The sequence below is a fragment of the Strix aluco genome, chromosome 4 (assembly GCF_031877795.1).
Source record: "Strix aluco isolate bStrAlu1 chromosome 4, bStrAlu1.hap1, whole genome shotgun sequence".
Classification (NCBI taxonomy): Eukaryota; Metazoa; Chordata; class Aves; order Strigiformes; family Strigidae; genus Strix; species Strix aluco.
In genome coordinates, this window is record NC_133934.1 from 65682574 (window position 1) to 65706160 (window position 23587).

The following is a 23587-nucleotide window of genomic DNA, read 5'->3' on the forward strand; positions in this document are numbered from 1 at the left end:
TTAGTTAGCGGCAGGATAGAGCTGTCAGCCACCTGTGATTGTCCAACAGGGAAAAAGGGAGAAGTAAGAGGGGTGGGAGGAGAGCCCTGGAAACATTTTCCAATTTCATCAATAGAATGGTCAGAAGGAAGCATTTTCTGGGAGGTAACAGCTTTGTGTTGGTTTGACTGTTGAGTCCTTTTGCTGCGCTTCTGGCTCGGTTGGCATTCGTGGTAGGTGAAATAAAAGGTGATGCTAGCTGAAACTATGTGGGTCAGCACAAGCAACTTATTTTAACTTATCACAAGTGGAGAATCTTTTAAGAGATTTTATTATGAGCTGAACAAGCGATTTGTGGCCCAAAGTGAGAATAGATTTACGTATAGAATAGATCCAAGGCCAGGTTGGACGGGGCTTTGAGCAACCTGGTCTGGTGGAAGGTGTCCCTACCTATGGCAGGGGGGGTTGGAACTAGATGATCTTTAAGGTCCCTTCCAACCCAAACCATTCTATGATTCTATGGTATCCCAATTCTGACACTTATGGATGCTGTACGAATTTCTGCATTTTAAGGCATGTGTGGTGATGGATTAATTTAGTTACTGTGTGGGAAACCAGAGTGTTGGGAGCCTGTCTTGGGTACTCCTAGAAAATGCTGGTGGAAGTTGTAAACTAGACTTGGCGTATGCAGTGTCCCTCTTTGTTATATAGTACCTCTGTGGGTCTCCATGAGAGAGAATGGTACTCAGTCTCTCTCAGTCAAAGAAAGCCCTCTTGTGTCCCCACCACATACTTCGAAGAATGGAAGAAAAAAAAAAGATTTGGAGAAATCTCCAGGAGGAGGGGAGTAATGCATTTGCATTTTTGCGAGCTTGGACAATATGTCACTGTTCGTCTTGATTCTTTCTCTGACTTGCTGCTGCCAGTATCCTACTTCTCTTCCTTTTATTCAGAAAGAATGTCTAAGGACTCTGTGGCCTACACTGTTCCAGTTGGAGAAATGTCTTGGTTTGGGAGCAGATGACAGTTATACCAGGTGAGGCTGGAGGGCTAATACATAGCCTGGACTGACAGGTAGCCTGAGAGGCCCTGTCTTTTGTCACATGAAAGAAGAGTTTCCTTCTATAAGGACAGACATTGAGATGGTGGAGGAACATCTAAGTGGGCTTGTTTCCTCTTTGAACACAAGCTGCAATCCTTTATGGCTGTCATATGCACTCACAGAACAGTGAAGTATTTAATTTCACAGGTGTATTTGGGCGCTACTCTCCTGAAGTTGGGTGGTTACAGTCCCTTTGCTCACACACAGATGACAATTGATCTGAAGAGTCATGGGCTCTAGAAGTCTTACTGTACTTCGTGCAGACAAAACTTGTCATTGTGTTTGCCCATGTTGGTTGCAGTCATTGGATTTAGATCTTGCTCTTCTGAGCAAGCGGATGCATCCTCCTGAGCATAGTCTCTCTCCTAAAACAGGGGTGGCTGTCTTGGGCAGGCAGTTTTCCCTTTTCCCACTGAACTCTTAGCTGTCCTTGGACTGGAAGGTAACTGGCTCTTTGCCACATGCCTGCTTCCACATGTGCTCTGGTGAGAGCTCTTATCTTCTTCTTATTTCTACTTCCTTCCTAGGTAGAGTGAACATAGCCCGTTTTTATTACTCCTTATTTGCACCTGTACACTACTGAAGGGTCCCAAGTTGGAACTTTCTTCTAGAGGGAAGGTGATTTTTGCATCCTTGGATTCTTGTGCTTATGCTGTTTTTTTTTCTTTACATAGCTTGCCCATTTCTTACCAAGGACTATTATTGCAGCCTGACTTCATGCAGACAATCTCCTACTGCTAGGCAGACTCCGGCCTGCTTATTAATCTGCTTCTTATGTTATTGACAACTTACTCCATTTAGAGATGAATATAGAACCTTGAACGTGATGATAAATTTCAATTTTTTAAGCTTTTAATCTCCCCTATTTCAAATCTTCATAGTAAAGACACAGTACGTGGTATTTCCAAATTACTCTGTATTACAGAAGGGCGTGCGTATCCTAAGCCAGATAAAAGGTGCCTGCAATACAAATGAAGATTCTCATGTAGCGGGATGCAGTGAAGCCCTGTTGATCACGTATCCCTTGCGGTGCAGTGTAATCAATTTAGGTTGGATGACTGACTTTTTTTTAGATTGTCAAGTTTTATGCCTTGGGTACAGATTAAAGCAGGTCTGTTGTGTATTCTGCCGGAGCAATTACCATTTTGTGAGACGCCTATATATATAATGGTTAGCTGCAGGAAAGATAGATCATATAGGTAAACATTTCATTTTTGGAAACTGTGAAGGACCTGAACTCCTTGTTCATTGTATTCAGCGTAGCGCAAAGATTCTGTGTCTTCATAAAAGCAACGGAAAGCAGGCAAATAAGGCTTTTAATCTTGGAGCATGAACTTTTACAGAGGAATACAAAGCTAGTGAGCCCAACATGTCATGTATCTGTGTGCTCAGTACTGTCAGAAGAAAGCAACATTTGATGTTTATCCTCTGAAGACCCATGGGTGAGCACTGTGAGACAGGGGTTGCCAGGCCGCTCTCCAGAGCTGATGCCAGCCTACTGGGCCTGGTCTATCTGATTCAGTGCGGTGGTGTTTGTCCTCGGTTTGTAAAAGACAAGGATTAAATATGTAATCCCGATTAACTGCCAGAAAACTATTTACATATCGCTCCTAGTTTCTAGCTGGGAGGGGAGAAAGGACAAAATAGAAAAATAAACAAAAAAGTCAGAGTTTTAAAGTCTGGAACAAGTCTGGTGACAAATGAGTTGGTTAGAAAAGCTTGAACAGAGCATAGAGAGCAGGTGTGGTGCAAGAAACAGTTTATCTTTGCGAGGGATGGTCTGGAATGTGATCTCATTTCTTTTTCACCTAAGTAAAAAAGGAAGATATTAAAAAAAAACCATCCAACCACGAGAGGGAGAAACCTGATGCGAGCAGCCTACAAAACCAGCTTGGCAACAGAACTGCTCTTAGTCTTTACACTTTGCTCCCATGCATGCTGCATCAGTCTGTGCTACCATGTCACAATTTGCAAATATTTCAATATTGTATTTCTGATTTGCTTAAAGCAGCCTTGCATGTTCAGTTCTCTCACTGTTCAAAGCTAGTTTAGGAGGAATAGCTGCTAATTAATGTCTCAGTTCCCCAGAGTATCATGTCAATGTTTTAAAAACTATTTCTGTGTAATACAAGGGCACTAAGGGCAATTTAAAAACTTAATTGATATTATTACCTCTTCTGTGGTAGATATTATTATGTCTTATGAAATTGCAGCATTTTCAAAATACAGATACTAGCTGAAATAGATTATTGTGAAGATAAGTGGATGCTTAGATGAAAATAATAGCAAAGCGACAAAAACATTGGAATGAAAGCATTTTTCACTGAAAATAATTATTATCTTGTGCACTCACTCACTGCCTTTAAGTCAATGGAGAATAATTTGACCTGTTAGTATTTAGCTATAATTCAATGTCATTTTATTTAAATGTATACATTTTTAGTGGTATGGAAATGGGCAGCAGAGAAACTCTTGTGGATGAAATCATGTAGAGCTCACAGAGGTGATGGTTTTGGTGTCACCCTCACTGGTGGGGCAAAGAGGAATCTGAATGCCTGGCTGTGGTTTCAACTAGTTGCTCATTTACAAATAACATCAGGGAAATGCATCGTGAACCCTTACAGGCCAACCTGAAAAATGGAGGACTTCTCCCACTGGTATCCTTTAAGATTCCCTGTGCTTCACCACCAGCGTTGACCCGTTCTGATTGAAACCTAAACCGGTCTCAGTTTCCTGCTGAGGCAGGTCCTAGGTTGGAGGCCAGAAAAGTGCCTGGGGGAAGACTCACCACACCGTATCTTGCTTTCACGGCTCTTTCCCTTGGAGCCTGCATTGGCCACTGCTGTATGACAGAAAAGTCTGTGAGTTGGTGCTTGGTTGTCCCAGAACCTGACTCCTTTAGCATCAAACCAGTATGCTCTGATGGTGTTAGAGGATCCCACGGTTGCTGGTACTATAGCACACATGCTTGGATCTACTCTAAACATGGACTCCTTGAATCATTTTGGTCACATCTGCTTAGTTGTTCGGTGTTCTAGCATTGTATACAGATACGGATGCATGTAATACTTGGTTTCAATTGACAGTGTGCCTGTAGTATATTTGGTGTATAGCAGTACCTACTGATGGATCAGGTATCCCACCACACTGGATGCTGTGCAGACCCAGGTCATGAAGACAGCTTCTGCTGTGAAGAGCGGCCGGAGCTCAATGAGGAACAGGAGGGAGCAGAGACAGACAGGATGGCAGGCAGGAAGAGTAAGATGTGATTGAGGAGTACAGCTAACAAGAGTCAGAGCACTTTAGAAACCGAACTTTTGTCAAGCTTTTTTCATAGGCATTTTTCAGAGTATTTTTCAGAGGGAGTTGCATGAGAAGAAGCAGCTTTGGTGTTTGGGGGCACCACATCCAGTCTGTTGGAGGGCACTAAGAAGGAAAGAAAACCAGAATTTGGGATAGAGGTGGGCAGTGGAGACTAGCATCAAAAAGCGAGAGCATTTACTGACCTCGCTGCATTGAACATGAGATGATAGTTAGGATGGGAATATTCTGTTGTAGGTTTAATTTGTAAAAGAAATGCACTGTAGACAACCAAAAGCATTTCCCACTGTCCAGTAACACTTGGTGGCAAGTATTAGCAGCACTTGACTTGATAATGGCCAATAGTGTGACTCTGCTGCCTTGCTAAACAAACTCTTTCACTTTCCGACATTTGAGGGTGGGCGTTTCAAAATGCACCTGAGAATTAAATGGCTTGCCCTTATTGCAAACCACTAGAAGTGGAGCATTTAACTTCCTAAAATACTTTTGAAAATTCCACCCATAATGTGTACTCTAATATTGAAGTTAAATGTATCCATTCTTAATGGTCACACCACAGTTCCCTGTTGTGCTCTCTGAATGAATGGTTCTCTCCTCTCTTGCAGCTAATACTCTATGCATATTTATATGGAATCAAGTTCCTCCTTAAATGCTGTTGATTTTGGCTCAGGAGCTGATTCCTTACTTTAACCTGCCCTTGTAGGTTATTTTCTCAAGGCTTTATATTGTTTGAAATTGCCTTATTATTGTCTGCATCTTTTGGGGAAAAAAAAAAAAAGGGGCATTTTTTTCAGGTTTTGCTTTGTCCTTGAACTGTCCAGTAAAGAATACATCGTTTGCTGTCCTCTGGGAATTCCTCCTAGGTGGGCTGCCTGTGCCAGACTGGATTTGGCCTTGCTCCCAGTTACCTTTTATTATGAACTCAAGCAGAACTTGCTCCTGCATCAGTTTAATTCAGCAGAAGGGTTTTCCCTCAGTTCGCTATGCACCATTGCTTCTGGATTGAGGAGGACGAAAAGATCTGCAGGGATGAAATGCATTAATGGTCGTGAGTCATTTAAAGACAACTATAGATGTTACGCAGCAAAGGGGGTCCACGCAAGGTGCTAAACAGACCTTCTGCAGGTTTCCCCTGTGACACTCCTCAGGGAGGGGGGTTTGCTGCCCTTTTAAACATGGGAAAAGTGCATCTGTAGGAAAGGTGAGGAGTTAATCCACTTCCCCCAAGTCTCGGGCAAGATTGAAATGGTTGCCGAGAACAGGCATGTTTATTTCCAGCCCCTGTGCCACAAAGGCTTCTTTTTGCTTTTGGTAGCTTTGTTGTGTCCCTTTTTCACATTTTAAGAATAATAAGGACAGTTCTAGATCAACTTCACAGAAGCACAGATTTCAAACTGCATCCTTCAGTTGATGGAAATTTTGAACATTGTTAATTTGTAAGAAAAAGTAGTAAAATTAATAGCATTCCAAGATTTCAGACTATGCTTTCCTGTATTGCTTTATAAATGTGCTTTTGTGGAAAAAAAATTTTCCACTACATACTTCTTTCTTGAAAATCCACCACAGTTTTTTCTCCAAGTGAGCCTTTAAAAATGTTCTCTAAACACCTGCTTGCTTTTCTCTCTGGCTGGTGGAGAAGAAGCTGGGTTGACAGTAGAGTTTACAGTGAACATTCACCTGAAAATGCAATACTTTCTTATGCCCCTCTTTCTCCATTCATTTGGAAAATTTCAAGCTCTTTTTATTGATGAAATCTGGGGGGTGGAAGTCGAAATGAAAAGCAAGCTGAATTCTGCCTTCATGCTTGCCAGTAGGCTGTTAAAATAGACCAAAACTGTCCCTGTTGATTCTAAATCTCGTTGTCCAATAAAAGGAAAAAATAAATCAGTGTTTATAAAAATTTGTCTGCTGTCATTTACAACATGCTTTGTAAGATAATGCCACTATAGCAATTTTAACTGTTATGTATTGAAGTGTCAGGCAGAGCGTGTTAGTATTTGTACTGTTTACTGTAGTGGTGAAGCAAAGCAAGGGTATCTCAAAAGCTCATGCAAATTAATTATTCAAAATCATGTGAAATGTATTCAGCGTCCACACAGGTGATACCAAATCATACCTGCAAATGAAGCAAAGAGTAAAACAAGGCTAAAAGGTGTGTGAGGGATGAGGAACAAAGTAAGTGAGAAATGATACTGAATAAAACCCGATTGTGTTCTTGTTAGTATAACCAATGTGCACTCTTTCTCTTTTTTTTTTTTAAATCCGTGTTTTTCCTTCATCAGCCCTTTAGGTTTGGCCTTTTGACTAGAAAGCCACAGTTGCCTGGTCTCCACTGTAATTCTTCCTTTCTCTTGGGACTGCGGGGAACACTGTTCTTCCAAAAAGTCCATCGCTGCATGTGGTAAATGGTCTGTGCATGCGGCCTTCAGCCCATGCGAGCTGTTTGACAGTGTGTATTTTTAATTAACTCTGTATTTTAAATAACTCTGCTGTGCACGGGAGGTTGCGAGTCATACTGGAGGTCAGGTCATTGCTCTCACACTGGATCTGTGGGAGATGTTTCTCTCTAGGAAGCCCATGTTGGTGACAACTGGTTGGAAATCCAGCCCTTTAGCTACATTTTCAAATTTTGCAGAGAAATTGTCACGTTTGTTCATGATTATGGGCGCATATCCCCTCAACACAGTTCAAATCCACTGAAATTGGTGAAGTTAGGCACTACCATGAAGAGGAACAAACAGTAGAGATGCACCTTATGTCTCTGTAAATAATCATCCATAGAAGGTGTTTTAAAAGAAAAAAAAGGTGGGTATGAGGTACAATCTGGTTGATGTGGGATCCAGCTTGGAAAACTATTCTCAAAAATATAATTGTGCCTCTTTTTTTGTAGATTTAACACAGACAAGAAAAAGCATACACATTGAAGCTGGAAAGCAAAGCAAAGTTTCGCTTTTGCACAGAGCACTGCTTTGGGTAGAACTACCTTCAACTGACAGGCAACAGCTGCATAGAAAATGGGTTATTTACAAAAAAAAATTATGCCAAGACAAGGTCTACACCAGTAGCATAGCAACTGTAGGTATGAAACTTAGTTTTGCTCAGAAAAATGGCAAGCAAATAAGCCATTAAGATGCAAAGGGAATTTGTTAATTCCCAGTCTAATTATGTATACTAGCCACATGAAAAACTGACTTGTGATGCTAACCTGAGTTATTTCAACCAAAGTTTCATGTATTACTGCTACTTACATAATGAAAACAAAGGAAGAATGTAGTATTTAGATTTATGTAGTTTAGCCAATATTTGAAGAAATTCATTAACTGAAAATTTGAGTGTAGATGTAAGAAAACATACAGAGCATGGAAAGCTTGCGGTGAAGTACTGTGTGTGACATTTTGAGTATTTTTATTACAACGTTAATTTTTATACTCTGTCGTATGCCTTCACAATTCTGTCTAGTTGTATTTGACAAATTATGTAAGCTTGGACTATGATAATCTTTAGTTGTTGCAAAAAAAACCCCAAAAAGCAGATCTGTGTAGCATTGCCATAACTAAGTTTGATGGCATTCAAAGCTGGAGTTTGGGATTGCAGCTGTACCTCCTCCAGCGGGGCTGGGGAGGCCCTGGAGCAGTTTGCAGAACTGTCAGAATTGTCTCCTTTGGGGGGTTTCGGGGGTTTTTTTTTTGGTTCATACTTTGTATGTGTCTACGGTTGTGGTCAAAGCCATAACTGTAATTCCTACCTTACCTGTAGTGAAATCTTCAGTTACAGCATTACAGTCACTGAGCCTTCGTAGGGGTTTCTTTGGTTTATGGAAAAAAATGATGCACCGCTCAGCTGAGAGTGAGCAAGTGGCAGCTGTAACTGCAGGTATATCCTGCCCTATCATATACGTGTACAAGTCCTGAGCTCACCCATGGAACTGATGCTGGTGGGATGAGAACAGGATGTTTCGCATGCCTTGGTTTTTAGCTGAGCAGAACTTGTGCCTCCACTCCAGAGCAAAAAGTTGGCCAGAGTTTCACTGCGGGTTGGCTGCGGAGCATTTGCTTGGACATGCTGGCCAGGGTGGCCGGTCCCAGAGCCTCAGCAGAGGCTGTGCGGGACAGGGGTCTGGCTCGCTCTGTCCAACATCTTCATTTTTATAAAAGGAAGGTCATAAGGGTAATGCTTGTTAGTAGTTGCTCTGCTACATTTTATACAAATGTTAGTGTTTTGTATGCTAACGTCTTTGATAATAACTTGCAGATGCTTCAAAATACATATTCTATTGGTATTTTCCAGTAATTTCAAATATTCTGTATCCATTTTCCCCCTACATGATGTTCTTGCTTTCACTGGCTGTGCTGGAAGAAGTTTAGTCTTGCTGCCCTTAGATATAAGCAGGGTGACTGTTTCCTTGAGCATATTGCCAGATTTTCTTCACTCTTTACTGTGATTTATACTTGAGTGCTAGCAAAGAAATTTTTCTTCCTGAGCATGAGTCTATCTTTCCTTAAACCGGACTTAATGCAGGTGCAACTTCTCCAGTGAGTTTTAACTGTGGTAATCACCAGGATAAATCTGCCTTGTCTGCAGAGCTGTCCCGCAGCTTTTACAGGCAGAAGACGTAAAGAGAAAGGGATTTGAAGAATCATCAGTAGCGACATAGTTACAGGATGGGGCAGTATGTGTTTGTTTAAGTAGGAAACCATATGGCTTCTGCTGATTTTAATGAAGTAAAATGAAGGGCCTGAGTCGTAAGGAGTTCAGAATATATATGTATGGGTTAAGGATTAACAGAACATTGCAGTACACAGTGCTCAGTGTGCTATGCTTAGATTATAAAATAGCTATGCATAACATCAAATGGCCAACTCCTGTATGACTTTAGTCTTAGTTGTGTTTTTGAAGGGATAATGTATCTCATACATATACACGATCTTCTCTGAATGCCTTTGAACAGTGGCCTCAGCCAGATGAACATCCCCAGACTGCAGAGGGGTATCGCCTTTGGCAAGAAGTCCATGCAGAGGAAACCCAGTGGTAATTTGAGTCTTACTGAATGTTTTATGCTTCACCCCTCTTGATAATTGTTTTTAAAGCATCAGGCTAGGCCTTTAGGCTCTCAAATGACATATCGGCATGTTTTCTCTCTTCCTCACCAGGCTGGAATGATAAGAACTGATAAGGATGAATACTTCATTGAGCCTTTGGAAAGAGGAAAGCAAATGGAAGAGGAAAAGGGAAGAATCCACATGGTGTACAGGCGATCGGCTGTAGTGCAACATCCCACCGACACGCTCCCTGATGTCCATACAGAAGGTATAGTACTCCTGTGTTGGTTGTTTACAAATTTATCCCAGGTAACTCTAGCCTATGGTAGCTTTTGGAAGAGGCAGTTTTGACTGGGCTGTTTGAAAAGAAAGCACTTGAACATTTTGCTGAAATACAGCATCAGGGTCACACAGGCAGTTTCTCTGCCCAGAGCAGCACACTTGTGCTTTCATCTAGGAGAACAGAACTCAGTCATGAAGTGTTCTCATCAAGAAATGTGGCAATATGTTTGTTTTTTTCCTTCCTTAAACCAAGGGCAAATTTTGTACTGCTTTAAGTTGGAAACAAGTATGAGCTCTACCTAAGTTGGTAAGATATTGTGGGACATGAGATCCTAATAGAAATATTCATATGACTTTAATATTCTAAGTTGTTATTAAGGCTCTCCTGTCCATACAATTTCTGTTTAAAGTTTGGGTCCTGTTCCTTTCTGAGTAATAGCTAAATTGTGCCAATGATTGATACTGTTTTCCTCCTTCTACTGGTTGCAATTAATGCAGTTTGAAGGCACTTGTCTTGATTGGATATATTTTGACATATCCAACAATCCCCTTCCGTCGTGAAGATAATGTGGTTGGTCCATCTGAGAATAATTATAGTGTAGTCTGATCCATTTGCCTGTATGTTTCCCCCTGGCTTTTAATATACAAATCCTTACAAGCCAATGCATTGCATAGTGAATGCTGAAGTTTTTGACACTATGGGCTGAGAATGAAAGAGCAACTCCATTCCCCTTCAGTGCTCTGCTTCTTTTTCAACATCTCTCAGCCTCTCAAATTCCTATTTGTACTTTGTGTTCACATGTTCTTGGAACTTAAAGGGGTTTGAGGAGAACAAGAACAACTACATACAACACACAGAGCTAGAATTAGATACAGTTATTAAACAGAGAGGAGTCAAGCAGTCCCTCATTGCCAATCCTCATGAGCTTAGATTTTTTAGAGTTTTTTTTCTGGAAAAGCAGGTAGGAATTTGAAAGCCATTTTGAAAAAAAATCCTTTCAGGCTTTTATTAGTGTTTCAGAAGATTAAGTCCATGCTGCCTATTGCGATATGGCATGGCAGTATTGCAGCAGGCTTGGGGACCAGCAGCAGTCTGAACTGTGCAGGCTCATCAACCTGACTTTTCTTTGAGACCTCTGCTGCCAAAGGTACCTTGCTTTTGGTACCCCAACAAGGTCATTCAAGGTCATTCGTGCATCTCTGTTGTGTGATTGACTAAACAGTGCTAAATAACCCTTTGTGGTAGTGGCAGTGGACTCAGCACGATGTTTCTGCGTTGAACCCACTTGGTCAGTGAGGCTGGCAGACTCAGACCACTGTTTGAGACAGTGCGTACTTGGCGATGGACCTTCTGGGTCTCCTCCAGCGAATTCAGCATCTCTTTCCTCGACAAATTTCATGTTCTCACAGACTTTACTTGTACGTGTTTTGAAGCCATGGAAGCCTTTGCAAATTTCAGGTAGCTACGACATGGGGAAGGTCAGCAGGAGTGTGCAATAGCTGACGGGAGTTATTCAGGAATTTCTAAATTGCAATTCATAATATATGAAGATTAGTGAGATGATAAACATCTAAATGATGAGTCCTACCTCAGATTCTTTGAATGTTGTTTGGGATTTTGTCAGTTCTTTGAGGGTCTTAATGTCTTCAGCGTCTCCCCATCTTCTTTTGTTTGTTCAGAGGGAGTGCTGCAGAACAGCAGCTATCTTTTCATAACTTATAGCCATCTTTTTAGTTAGTATCAGAGCCATTTGTCTGTAGCTGATTTCTTGTTCATCAAGAAGTTCCAACTGAAAAGGCTTGTTTCTTGTAGATTGATTTGTTCCATCCTTTGCAGAGGGGATCTGTTTCTATGATGCTGTGCGTTGTTATTTTAGCATTTGTCTGGAAAAGATCTATGCAGTATGTAATACAGGTCATCTTGGCAAGTGGAACCAAGAACCAGAAAGATGGCTATGAATACCTTGAGGGCGTTTAGTGAGAAAGGAGCAACATGAAAGGAACAAGAACTTGATCAAACATAGACAGACTAAGGGAACTTGCTGCATCCCATGTAACTCTGAGAAAGGTACAGCTTTTTATTTCAAATGGAAGTGGAGGGTATGAGAGAAGAGAGGTGCTTGTGTCTGCCACTGGATTACAAGGCTTACCAGTCTTGTCCTGAAACAGCTGAAGGTAGTGTCATGTTCCTGGGAGTGCTCTGAAGCCCAGCTGGTCTCTAGAGAGCTAGGCTGGGTCACCAACCTGTTCTACCCCTAGCAAAAATTAACAAATTTTTGGCTGTGGTACAGTACAGAAGTCTGTGTCCATTGTATGCACTGGTAGGTGTTTCATTGATGTATCACACACATATAAATATGAAAGTTGTCTATATTTCAACTTGTGATGCAAAATCTGCTGATTAAGGAGCTCAAACCAGGCTCTGACACTTTATCGTGCTTTCTGTGACAAGTATTTTAGCATTTATTATCTATAGGGTTTCTCCTCCCTCCCCCATCTTTCATAATTTGAAATGCACATTAAAGGAAAACTATTCACCTCCTTTGTACCACTGTGCTTATAACTAACTTGTTGATATGTTTTTGATTTAAAGTTCCTAGAGCAGTAGCCACAGATTTGTAGATAACTCATGTGTGTAACCATGCCTAGCTGAAGGTGCCTGGTAATGCCAAGGTACAGTCCAGTCCTGTAGAACCTGCAGCTTATCATGGTAGAAAAAGGGGGATGTTTTATACTGCCTAGACTGCTGCCATATTTTAACCAAGCTCTACTCCTGTAAGACACAGACCATTCCATCCCAAAAGTTTATATTCTTGGGTAAAACCTTACCTAACGTGAAAGAATTGCCACTACAAAATAGAAAACACTGTATGGGCTTTTTGACTTCCATATTTCTGTATTCTGGCACTGTCTTGGTTTTGCTAATCAATTAGGTCATTTGCTAATCTGTAAGGTCATTTATGACAACAGACGAATGGTGTTTGCATGTTCGTATCCGTGCCTGTTGAGCTAAAACAAGTGTGCAAGTCTTATTAAAGTTTGTCTTTACAGAAGACTTTTAACCTTCTTTCTAATGGACATTATACACAGAAAAATTCCTCTTGTTTATTGCCTTGCTGAACAGTTCAATGTACTAGACAAACTGCTTTTTTATACAGGTCATTTTCAGTTTAAAAGTGGCCAGAGAACCTCTCAACAGCCCACATATAAGAGCATTGGCTGATCCTGGCACAGGTAACAGTATGGTGTGCCTGCACTTCTGTGAGAATGTTGTAGATGTTTGTAGTGTTGGTATCTTGAACTTTCTCCTAAGAGGGTTTCTTAAGTGTGTTAGATGAGTTTTCTTCTAGAGGTGAGCTTCCATTGGTCTTTAATTATCAGACGTGTCTAAAGGTCTCTGCTTACCAGTGTGTTGTGGAAACTAGAAGGCTTTCCGATCTTCCCTGTTTTTCAAAGATAAAAGTTAGATGGAGGCTGGCTAATTTTCCCTCCTGATTACTTTTCAGCGGGAGTGATTTCTTTGCTTTTAGCCACCTTTCATCATCGTTGACTAGGCCAAGTTACTGACTACTTCCAGTTGGGTAAAGCCTGATCTTTATTGTACTATTTTCCTTACTATATAAAGCAGATTGTAGTCTTGTCTGCACTGTTGATTGGTAGCTCCACCTTGTCTCAGATTAGGCAAAGCCAAGGAGTAAGTTGTATTGTGTTTATCCTTATGCCTTCAAGATGACAGATGACTCAAAGGACTAGAGATTAAGATAAAAATGTACTTAAAATTGTTGTTGTCAGTGACGTTGTTATAAAAACTGGGAAGCAGTGTGTAAAAGCCTTCCTCCATAATTAAACAGGACATACTGCGTTGTACTCTCTCTACAAGAAGTCAGTTTTCTAAGATACTATTGTTGTGAAAGCTTCCAACTCCAGCTATATGGAAGAAGCTTTCAGTCTGACAGGACATCTGGTATTCCTGAAGGATTTTAGAACATTTAGGAATTTGTTGGACATTTTTCAGACAATCAAACGGAATGAGCATAGGAGTTCTAAGTCAAAAAAATACCATCTTAAAAGCAGGGTTTTAGCAATGATCACAATGTGGAGCATTTATTGGTTCCTGTTCTCATAGAAATAAGCACACATATATGATCTATCTACTTCTCTTTGTTTTTCTTTATTGCAGTTATTTGTGATGAAGTGGCAGAGAGCTTTCTTAGAAAGGTTGGAACTAGAAATCTGCATTTCTGGAGAAGGTATTAGGATGCTTGAGCTACTGGGTAGTGTGGGTTTAGCCTTTGCACTTTTGCAGAAACATAAGCCTACCCCTGAAGCAGCACCCTGTGCTGATTCCTATTTATGGTATCCATGGCTATCCATAGCCTCTTTAGGGAATGATGGCATATGGCATGCACTACCCTGGTGTTTTCATCATTTGCTTTGTGTTGAGATTGGTTTCCTTAGAAGTGCATTACATGAAAACTCAAGAAATCAGCTGGGAAATCCTGCCTCACTCATTTGAGGAATGCTGTAGGATGACAAACCTGTTAACATTTGTGGATAGGCCTTGGTTTTCCTTCCCTCTGCATGTCTGTGCTAGGAGGAGTGCTGGGGAGCTTCTGCATTTTCACACACTGAAATGCTTACATAGCCTTTTTTTTTTTAAGTAGGGGTTTCTTGGGTTGTTTTTTCTTTTTTTTACCTCTTCCATTAAACATAGGGAAGAGCACCTCAAAACACTTAGCAGAAAATGGGAAGAAATGTGATTATTTCAGAAAGAAAAGTGAAGTGATAAGATAGCATATGCTTCCCCCCTCCATTTTTTTTTGTAATTTTTCTTTAAAATTTCATCATCTCTCAAGTTAAGGAGCTAGAAAAATATACCAGAGGCTGAGCCTTTAAAGAGATGGTACAGATATCCTCTGAACTGGTGGGCGTTTGTTGTTCTTTGTGTGCGCAACCGATTTAGACTTCTTGAAGGAACCCTTTGTTAATTATTGCCTTTTTATACCTCACTCTTTTCAGTCATTCTGGTGTGAATATGATCTCTTGCATATAAATGGCTCTGAATATTTGGTGGTTGTTTTATGCATATAAAATGCCTGTGCTCTCACTCTGTGATACCAGGGAAATGTGGGTAATTTTCCATATGTTGACAGACTGGTGGCAGAAGTGGTTATTTGTATTTCATGGGTAATCCATGTGCTAATCCAAAGGATCTTGTTTTACTGTATTTCTGGGAACCTGATCTTTTTTCTGCCAATGTGAGGTCATGCAGGGACCTGAAAGAAGTAGTAGGTCCTGACCATTTAATGTTAAAATCATTTAAAAAAACCAACTACCTCATTGCTATCAGCGGTCTCCATTGTCCTGGGTAAGCCTGGTTTAAATGCTGAGCCTGGGTTAGTTCTTCAGAACAGAGGAAGCTCTTCCTCTTCTGCAGGATGGTAGCCAAGGCCTCCCATGGGAAGTCTCATCTATTGAAAACCACTTACATGTAGTAGGATATGACACTGCATCAACAAATGTCAAGTGGATTTCTCCCCTGGGAACAGAAAAGACTCTTGATTATTCTTCCTTGTGAAGAACTGGGTCAGACAGGAGTCACAGAGAAAACCATGTGAAAACTGGTCAGCTCATAATGTTTAATGAAATCATGACCTCATACCACATTTTCAAAATACATGTACTGTCCTAATTTTTGTCTGAATTTGAGAAGATGATTGAAAATTTATATCCGTGCTTGGAAGTGAGGTGGAATCAAGCATCATGACCCTGGTAGGAGAACATGAATGAACAGGTACGTGCTTACAGCAAGTGACAGTGAGTTGAGACAGACTGCTCAGACTACAGAGGACCTTCTCACCAGGCTTGGTAGGAATGCAGAGAAACAGGTGGCACTCAGAATTTCATAGAAATTCCCAGCTAATGCAGCGTGCTTTCGTTTGACTTGTGCTGGAGGAGAAACACAACCCAGAAATGCATGTATTGACATTGGGGACTTAGCAGCCCAGCAATCCTAATGAATCTTTTCAGCTTTAGAAAAGGTGATAAATGCACAGAGGGAGGAGGAGGTATTATTTCCACAGCCAATAGCCTCTGACCATCCATTAATCCAGCAGTATGAAAAGGGGGGAACTCCTAGTTTGAGCTATGATGGGTCGCCGTGTTTAACCTACCAAATGATTATTGTTAAACTGAAATGAGTGAGCTGCTCAGAGAATAACCCTGTTCTGAAGTGTTACTACTTTAGCATCATCCATGTCTGGTACTGTACCATGAAGGCAATTTATGCAAGGCTCTACACTGTTCCTGAAAATATTTTAAATAGTTGCTGTACTGTAGAAGCCATATGAAAAGCTCTGTGACTTGGCATCCCCTGTTAATGCTTGTGGGGCAAGAGTTTGCAGGATGCCACCAAGCACATGCTCTGCTATAGCATTTGCCTGCTCTATAGGGTCACCCATCTGAATGGGGAGCAGAAAAGGCTCTGCTTGCAGTGTGAGTGGCAATGCTCAGGGAGAAGGCTGTGCTGGGTCAGGAAAAGGGAGTAGTATAGCTCCTTAGACTTTTTTTTTTTTTTAAGACACTGGACATTTGTTTTTAAACATCTGTGATGAGTATCTGGTTAGGTACAGTCTGGGAATCCTATCACAGAGCAGGACGATCTCTAGAGTTCTTCATGGGTGTAAATATGCACGGTTGTCTCCTAACGGCTTTTCCATATCAGATTGCCCTGGGATGACATTTTGTAAGCTTGACTTCCCCAGTAATTTAACTCTTGGTCCTAAAGACACTGAACATCTGTGCTTCTCATTTTAGTTGAGTACTACAGGTACTCGCGATCAGTGTTCACATCATGAGTGTTATTCCCAAATACCATCTGTTAAAGAAAAAAATGCTTATTTTTAAGGGCAAGAAGAAACAAAGATCAAAAGACTCCATATTGAGGATGAAGGGTCTGGGGGACAGAGAGCAAACGAGCTATGCATACAAAGCTGAAAAAACTAGAATAATGTATGAGGCTGTGATGTTAAAACATCATTTAAATAAATCTTTAAGTTTTTATCACCAAAGTAGCTTTTCACTTAGGAAAGGAAAGCAATGCTCTCTGGACAAGTCTGAGTTGGAAGGTTTTGAAAGTATAATGATGATATCATTCTGTCTGGACAGGATGAAAAGAATCTGTTCTCCTTTGTTAATAAGCTGACAAACATCACCAAGATGTGTGATCATTAACCTTATTCCTTGAAAGCAGTCAAGAAACAATAGAAACAGGCAAAGAACTGTAGCGTTTAGAATCAGATTTGCACCCAGGAGGCCTTCTTTGCAAGTCGTACTGAATCAGGCTCAGGAGTATGGTAAAATAAAACCCAAATTATATTTCTCAGAAATGTAAAAGCCTGATCCAAGTCCACTGGGGTCTTTGAGAAGACTCAGATTTACGTCAGTGGGCTGATGAGGCACATTTTGGATCATATTCTACTTGAGCTGATCACAGAGAGTTTGATTTATCTTTCCTCCTGTTCATTCATTTATTATTTTTTCCATGCACTTTCTTTTCATATAGTATAATGACGACAACCAACCTTAAGCTTGGAGGTTACACAGCATGTTAATGTACTCAAAGTTATCCTGTTTTATCTTCCTCTTCCCATCATAGTATTTTTTTTAAATGACAACCTACTCACCCAGAGAGCACTTGAAATTAAAGTATTTTTGTAATTACTTCCTAACAGTGGGAAACAAGGAATAAGAGCCTTTATCTCCCAGCTTCCTTTCAGAATTTTCATTTTCCCTAAAGAACCAAAGTGCTTGTGTGGCTGATGGGGTTGCCATGGCACTGGCTTCAAGTGTCTTTGTCCCAGGTGGGAAACATGTAGGAGGAAGAAATGATTTGGGAATTGCTCCTGGTTGCCTGGGAATGAAACCCTGGAATAGAAGGTAGAAGAATGGGAAGACTATTGCCTGCTTTGGAGACCTCCCTCAGCACTTCCCCAGGCACATTAGTGTTTCTTAGAGACGTCGTCATACCAGAAGGTGTCTGAACTCTTTCCCAGCAGAATTTCTCATGACCTGTGTTCTGGTGAAGGATATTTTAGGTGCTGCACAGCACAACACATAAGTTTGTGCATCAGTAATAACAGGAAGGCTGGAACTGATTTCTGCGGAGACTTAGTACACCACATTTTGTAACATGCTCTATTACACTATAGGGATTCTTGTGTAAATTGTATTGGTGGTGATAACCTGTGTATGTGCTCATCTAAAGACATCCTGCCTGTTTATCCAGAACTGCTAGAGCTTTTGCTTTTAAATCAGCCTTCTTCTATAAAATTGACATTCAGTAGGATTCATTGAAGTTCTTGATTGAATACTGAATTGTGGGGTTAGGCTTTTTTTCATTTTTTTCAGGTAATAGTTTGCTTAATCAAAGGAAAGGTAGTCAATAAAGTACTTTGCAAACAGGAACAGCATGGCATGGTACAAAGGAAAATGAGTATTGGTGGTGGATGTATTTACAATACATGGGGAAAAAAGACAAGGGATCTAAGGAGGAGGAGAAGTGGGAGGAAAAATAATGAGAAAACCATCAAGCACTTCTAGAAATGGAAGTAGATGAGTAATACCTTTGAGCGCCACGGAATTAGAGCTCTCTCCAAGGGTTTGAGTATGTGTTTGCACCACAGATGGAAGTGTTCTCTTAGCCTGGTTAGGCATAACCTGAACTAGATTTAACCTTCCTTGCTTGAATATCAGTATCAGTCAGTACAACTGTGGAATCAACTGAGATTTCCACAAAACATAACCAAGAAGCTATGTGTAGTATTGGGTTCTACAGAGCCACTCTTGCTTTGGTCTCAACCCAGAATGCCCCATGGTGAATGTGGCCCGGGATGCATGTCCTCTGTGTGTCCTGGTACTGAGGGCTGGCCCACAATTAGGTTTCAGATCTGCTTGCATTGCCCTCAAGAGTTCACAGCTGGGCTTGGCCCACTTGTCTTCAGGTGCAGTTTGGGATTCATCTTGTACTTGGAAAGTGTGTTTGTTTTAGTATTTCCTGTCTGTCCTCTCTTTTTTAATGGTATGTGTCACCAGAGGCATACAAGGAGACTGGACAGTTGGGTATGAAGTTGGCTTAGTGAGGTGTTTTTCCTCCCAGTTCAAGTCAACTCAATGTTGTGTATTTCCAGTAATGTGCTGGGTGGTGCAATTTAGCAATTAGTTGTCAGAGCTCAGTGATGAATGCTAGTGTCTTCCTGTGTGCAGTTCCATACATCCAGCTTCAAAAAATAAAACCAATCCAATTCTTCCCTTAGATAAACATCCAAAATTTTGACATGAGTGGAGAAGAATTAAGGTGCTTGTCTGTAGACTGTGAATTATATACTGTCTTCTGGGACATCTCTCAGTTCCCTTTGTGCACCTATCTGTTTGGCCTCTATGGCTCAACGTTTCACAGAATCAAACACGGTAACTCAGCAGTTGTGTTTTCAATATTTCCAAGGATGGAGATTCCACAACCTTTCTGGGCCCCCGTTCCAGTGTTTGATTACACTCATTATGATTTTTTTCCCCCCCTCCTATCTAATTGGAATTTCCCTTGTTCCGACTAATGTCCATTACCTCTCATCCAGTAAAAACATTTTGAACAGTAATGATCACTGTGTCCAGATATTCAGTAGGCAATGAGATAGCTGGGTGTTTCCTGGCAGATTCACTATGCAGACTTGACTTTTCACAATTGATTTAGTAATAGCTCTACATTAAAGGTTGAGTTAATACATGAAAAGCATTTGCATGAATCGTAACTGGGCATGTTAGACAACAGGGCTGAAAAGTGCAGGTAGTCAACAAGTGGAGAACATAATCTGCTGTTATCAAACAAGGAGGTCTGTGGCAAAGCTAGGAATAGAACACGTTTGCTGCAAATACTCATCCCTCATCTTAAAAAGAGTTGTAAGAGTTACAGTAAGATGTATTGAAATTATATTCAAGGTGCATCTAAGAAATTATATTCATGAAGTGCACTGCTTTAGACCTGCTGCACTGCTTGGCAGTGAGGCCATGATAATGAAGCTGAGATTCAGAGTGATGTGCCCTTGGGGAAAGAGGCCCTTCATGGTAGCCAGATAATTGTAAAAATTAAACATAAGATCCATGGTCTCTGTTGTACAGGCTTTATCCTGTTTGCTCTGAAATGTGTATAAGTAAAAGAAAACCCAGCCTTCATAGCTGAGGAAAAGCTTGTAAAATCTCTTTAAGACAGAAAGAGACTTGAGTAGGAACGGATCAAAAAGTGCTAGAAAGTGACTTAGGCACTCTGTGTATGTCAGGGAGGTTGTGCTTACCTCCCGATGATGGGAGTAGGGACATCCATCTGTTTAAGTCATCTTCAATTCTTGGCAATAACAAAGGAAAATTATTCTTAAATAAAACCAAGGATAAAGGCTTGATTCCAACTGCAGGCACCCAAAGCCAGGGTAGTAAAACACACAGAAATCTGTATGAAGGGAAAATTGAAAAAATGGAGAAAGATCAGTACATGCAACTTGCAGCCATTCCAAGGCTTACAGTTTCCCAGTAAAAACTCCTTATGCCCCCAAATTACGTAGGAAGAAGAAACCTTTCAATGAACAGTGGTGATAACAGACAGCAGAGATTTTTTTTAATATTCCGTAAGCAGCTGTTCCCATGTGAAGGGAGCCTGTTCTGTTTACAGATTATGTTCTTAAAGTCCTAAGAGGTGAAGAGATGCCAAGGTGAGGACCACCCTCTGTGCCCTTTCAACACGTGTCCAGCAGAACAGACAGTTCTGATGTCATGTCAGAGAAGAGCATCACACGGGACTCGCCATTGCCTCCAATGGATAAGGAGATGTTAAACCCTGCACATGGTGCTTTGTCTGTAATAGTAAACACTAGCCAGCACTTGGTGTCTTCTCCCTAGCACAACAGTCACCAGAGCTTTTGGTTTTGTGCTGTGTGGCAGCTCTGAGTAGCTAACTAACTGGAGATGATGCTTTTTGGAGCAGCGTGATTCCCAGAATGAGATTCATAGTGTCAGCTAAACATATAGTGAAAGAATAAGCAGCTCTTGCAGAGATTTCCTCTCTGCTGCCGGTTTCATTCCCATTGTTTGAGGTGGGAAGTGAGTAGAAGCTTTTAAGGGAAGAATAATGTTAATGTAGGTAAATAGTAACTGTCGGAAGTGCTGGACAGCATTGTAGAACTGAGCTCCCTAGCTCAGATGAGAAATAACTCATTTCTGCTACTGAGTGCAGGAAGAACGATAATGTGAGACAGTTAAAAATGCTTTGAAGTTGGCTGGGTAAGGTAGAGATGAGAGCTGTGGGACCAGGATGGTGGTATCCAGGGGCAATGCCTCCTGTGAGATCCGACCAGCCATCTGCCCTCTCCAAGCCCCGCTTGCCGTCATACCAAGGATGTACCAGGAGAGTCCCTGTCAGAGAAAATGCACTGATGGGAAACAGAAGAGATGCCTTATCAAGATGAATTTATGTGAGTTAGAGGTCAGGAACATGAGGAAATTAATCCTCCCACAGCTTTCAGGGGCTGATGCTTGTTTATGTGTTTTACATGCACATCATACAAATTTAATACTGAAATGTGATACTGTGAAAGCACCAAGAGACTCTCTTTCAGTGAAAGATCCTTTTTTAATCAGTCTACATTCTCCAGTTGACTTTTTTAACCATCCTTTGATGGGAAAATGAATTAAAATGTAACAGTGTGTGTCATAATATAAAATGGTGGTTTTCATACCATATGACTGTTGCTGGATTTTCTTTCCCTGAATTTTGTGCTGTTTTGGCTTTCTTCCCCGTTGTGAGATACCTGGTTTTAATGGATTTGTTGCTCAGTATATTTTTAGAAGGATTTGAGAAATGCAGAAATAGGTAAGAATACAAACTAAGGGGAAACTAGGCACCTTAATTCAGTTTGTATCTTGAAAAATTTATGGATACAGTGTAGTCATCCAGGGTTGATGATTGAGAAGAAGGAAAACTGATCTTGTGTCCTTCAAATGAGCAATGCGGATGCTTGCAGAGACTCCTTTTTTGGTGGCACATTTCCTTGTGCATGTTGCACCAAGATGTCTCCTAGAGTTCACCCCATGCTTCTGTTTGTCCCTCTAAAGCGCTGTGTAGATGGTAAGAAAGAGTAAACTTGTTCATCTTAGGTGGGATGACAGACTGTTGGGCCACTGAAGCTGATCAGACTGTGTTTGGAAGTGGCTAACGCGAGAACATCATCAGTGCAGTTAATTTTGCTCCCAGCAGACCATGTTTCTTCAGATCCATCTCTGGGTTACAGAAGTGCATAAATCCTTCCAAAATGCAATAGTAAAACACTGCAGAGTAACAGCATGACCCAGCTGTTGTTTGCTATGAAAACAGTGGGGGGTTTTTTGCCAGAACGCCTTGCCTAATAATTCTTTCGAGTATTCTAATAACATGGGATAAGATCATCAAGATAGTTAGGATTCTGGAGGTTATTAAAAGACACGCAAGTCTGAGTCTGCAGTTTGAGTTGGAAAAGGGTGAATTGCTATCTAAGGGAAGTTGGCTTCTGCCATAGTGACAGGGAGAGACTGACCTGTGGGAAATCTGGGTTAGACTGTCAAATACTGTGTGGTTTGGGAAGAAAACCCAGTGAAGAGCTTTAGTGGCTTGTACCTTTAGGAGTAGCCAAAGAAAGCTTTTTGTTTGTGTGCCTTCCTTTTCAGTATGACTGGCAGGGCCTTTTTTTAAACATTCCCTGGGAAAGTGTGAGGACATGTCTGGAGGAGAGATAACAGTTAACGACTCAGGTGCCTCTCTGGTGTGTCCCTTGGAGTCTTCACACTCCACCCAGATAACAAGCAGGCTGCTCCATTGGGAAAGCTGGAGAGAGGCATGCGTGCCAGAAAGCAGGCTTATCCCAGACTGGGATGGAGTAGCTAAGTGATTTGTAAGACAAACGAAGGTAGAGTTGACAGACAGTTTTCTGTCCTTGCCTTTCTTCTCCGCCTTTCTGTAAGTCAGGGAAAAACAACTGCATGAGGCTCAGCTGGTGTTGCCATTCAGAGGCCTTTCTCATGCTCAATTATTTGCTTATGCTAGGCTCACGACGTACATCAGTAGGTAAAATCTCTCCTTTCTTTTGTTAATGGCAAGGGACTCTGTCCATGAGGTGGCGAGAAACAGTAAGATTTTCTTCCTTCTCCCATATTTCTGCATGGGCTACCTAACTGCGGACCTAGTCACCTGGAGAAGGGTGGATTCATGCACTCACATCCTTGGTGGAGGACATGGAGAATGGGCTCAGGGGCTTAGATAGCTGGACCAGAATGAGGGACGGGTATTGTGCTGCTGGTCCAGCTTAATATCAGCCCTGATCTGAGAGCAGGGGGAGGTGTAAGGGCTTAGATGTGCTTCTCTGATGCACCATTGTCTCAGGTCGATGCTGGGATAGACACATTGCCAGAAAGATCTTGGTCAGATCTTAAAAATGACTTTATCCAAACCAGACTTTCTGTATACCTTTGCATGCTCTTCCCACCCTCCCTGCTTCTTTTACAAGAAACTTTATAGAAAACATGCTGCGTATTAAAGCCTGGTTATCTGAGGGAGAGGTGATGTACCAGCTCACACACTTAAAACAGCTCTGCACACCCACTGGTGAATTCAAGAGCCTATGTCTGCTGTGTTTCTTCACTGTAATGCCCAGGCAGCTGTTCCGGTGTTGTTGTTTCTACCTGGGAACTGGTCAGCTATTGGTAAACAAGAATGGGTTCTGGCCCTTTAAGTAACTTTTTATTTGCTGCAGGAACAGTACAGAATTGGAGATTTTTTCCTGAATAAAGC

General features: G+C 41.3%; 1 protein-coding gene across 1 annotated transcript in view; it reads left to right on the forward strand.

Moving 5' to 3' along the window:
• Positions 1-23587, forward strand: part of ADAMTS3 (ADAM metallopeptidase with thrombospondin type 1 motif 3) — a 126377-nt gene that overhangs the window by 31283 nt on the left and 71507 nt on the right. The window contains exon 4 of the mRNA XM_074823377.1: positions 9553-9709. Coding sequence (XP_074679478.1) covers positions 9553-9709 — 157 coding nt within the window. The remainder of the gene's footprint in view (positions 1-9552; positions 9710-23587) is intronic.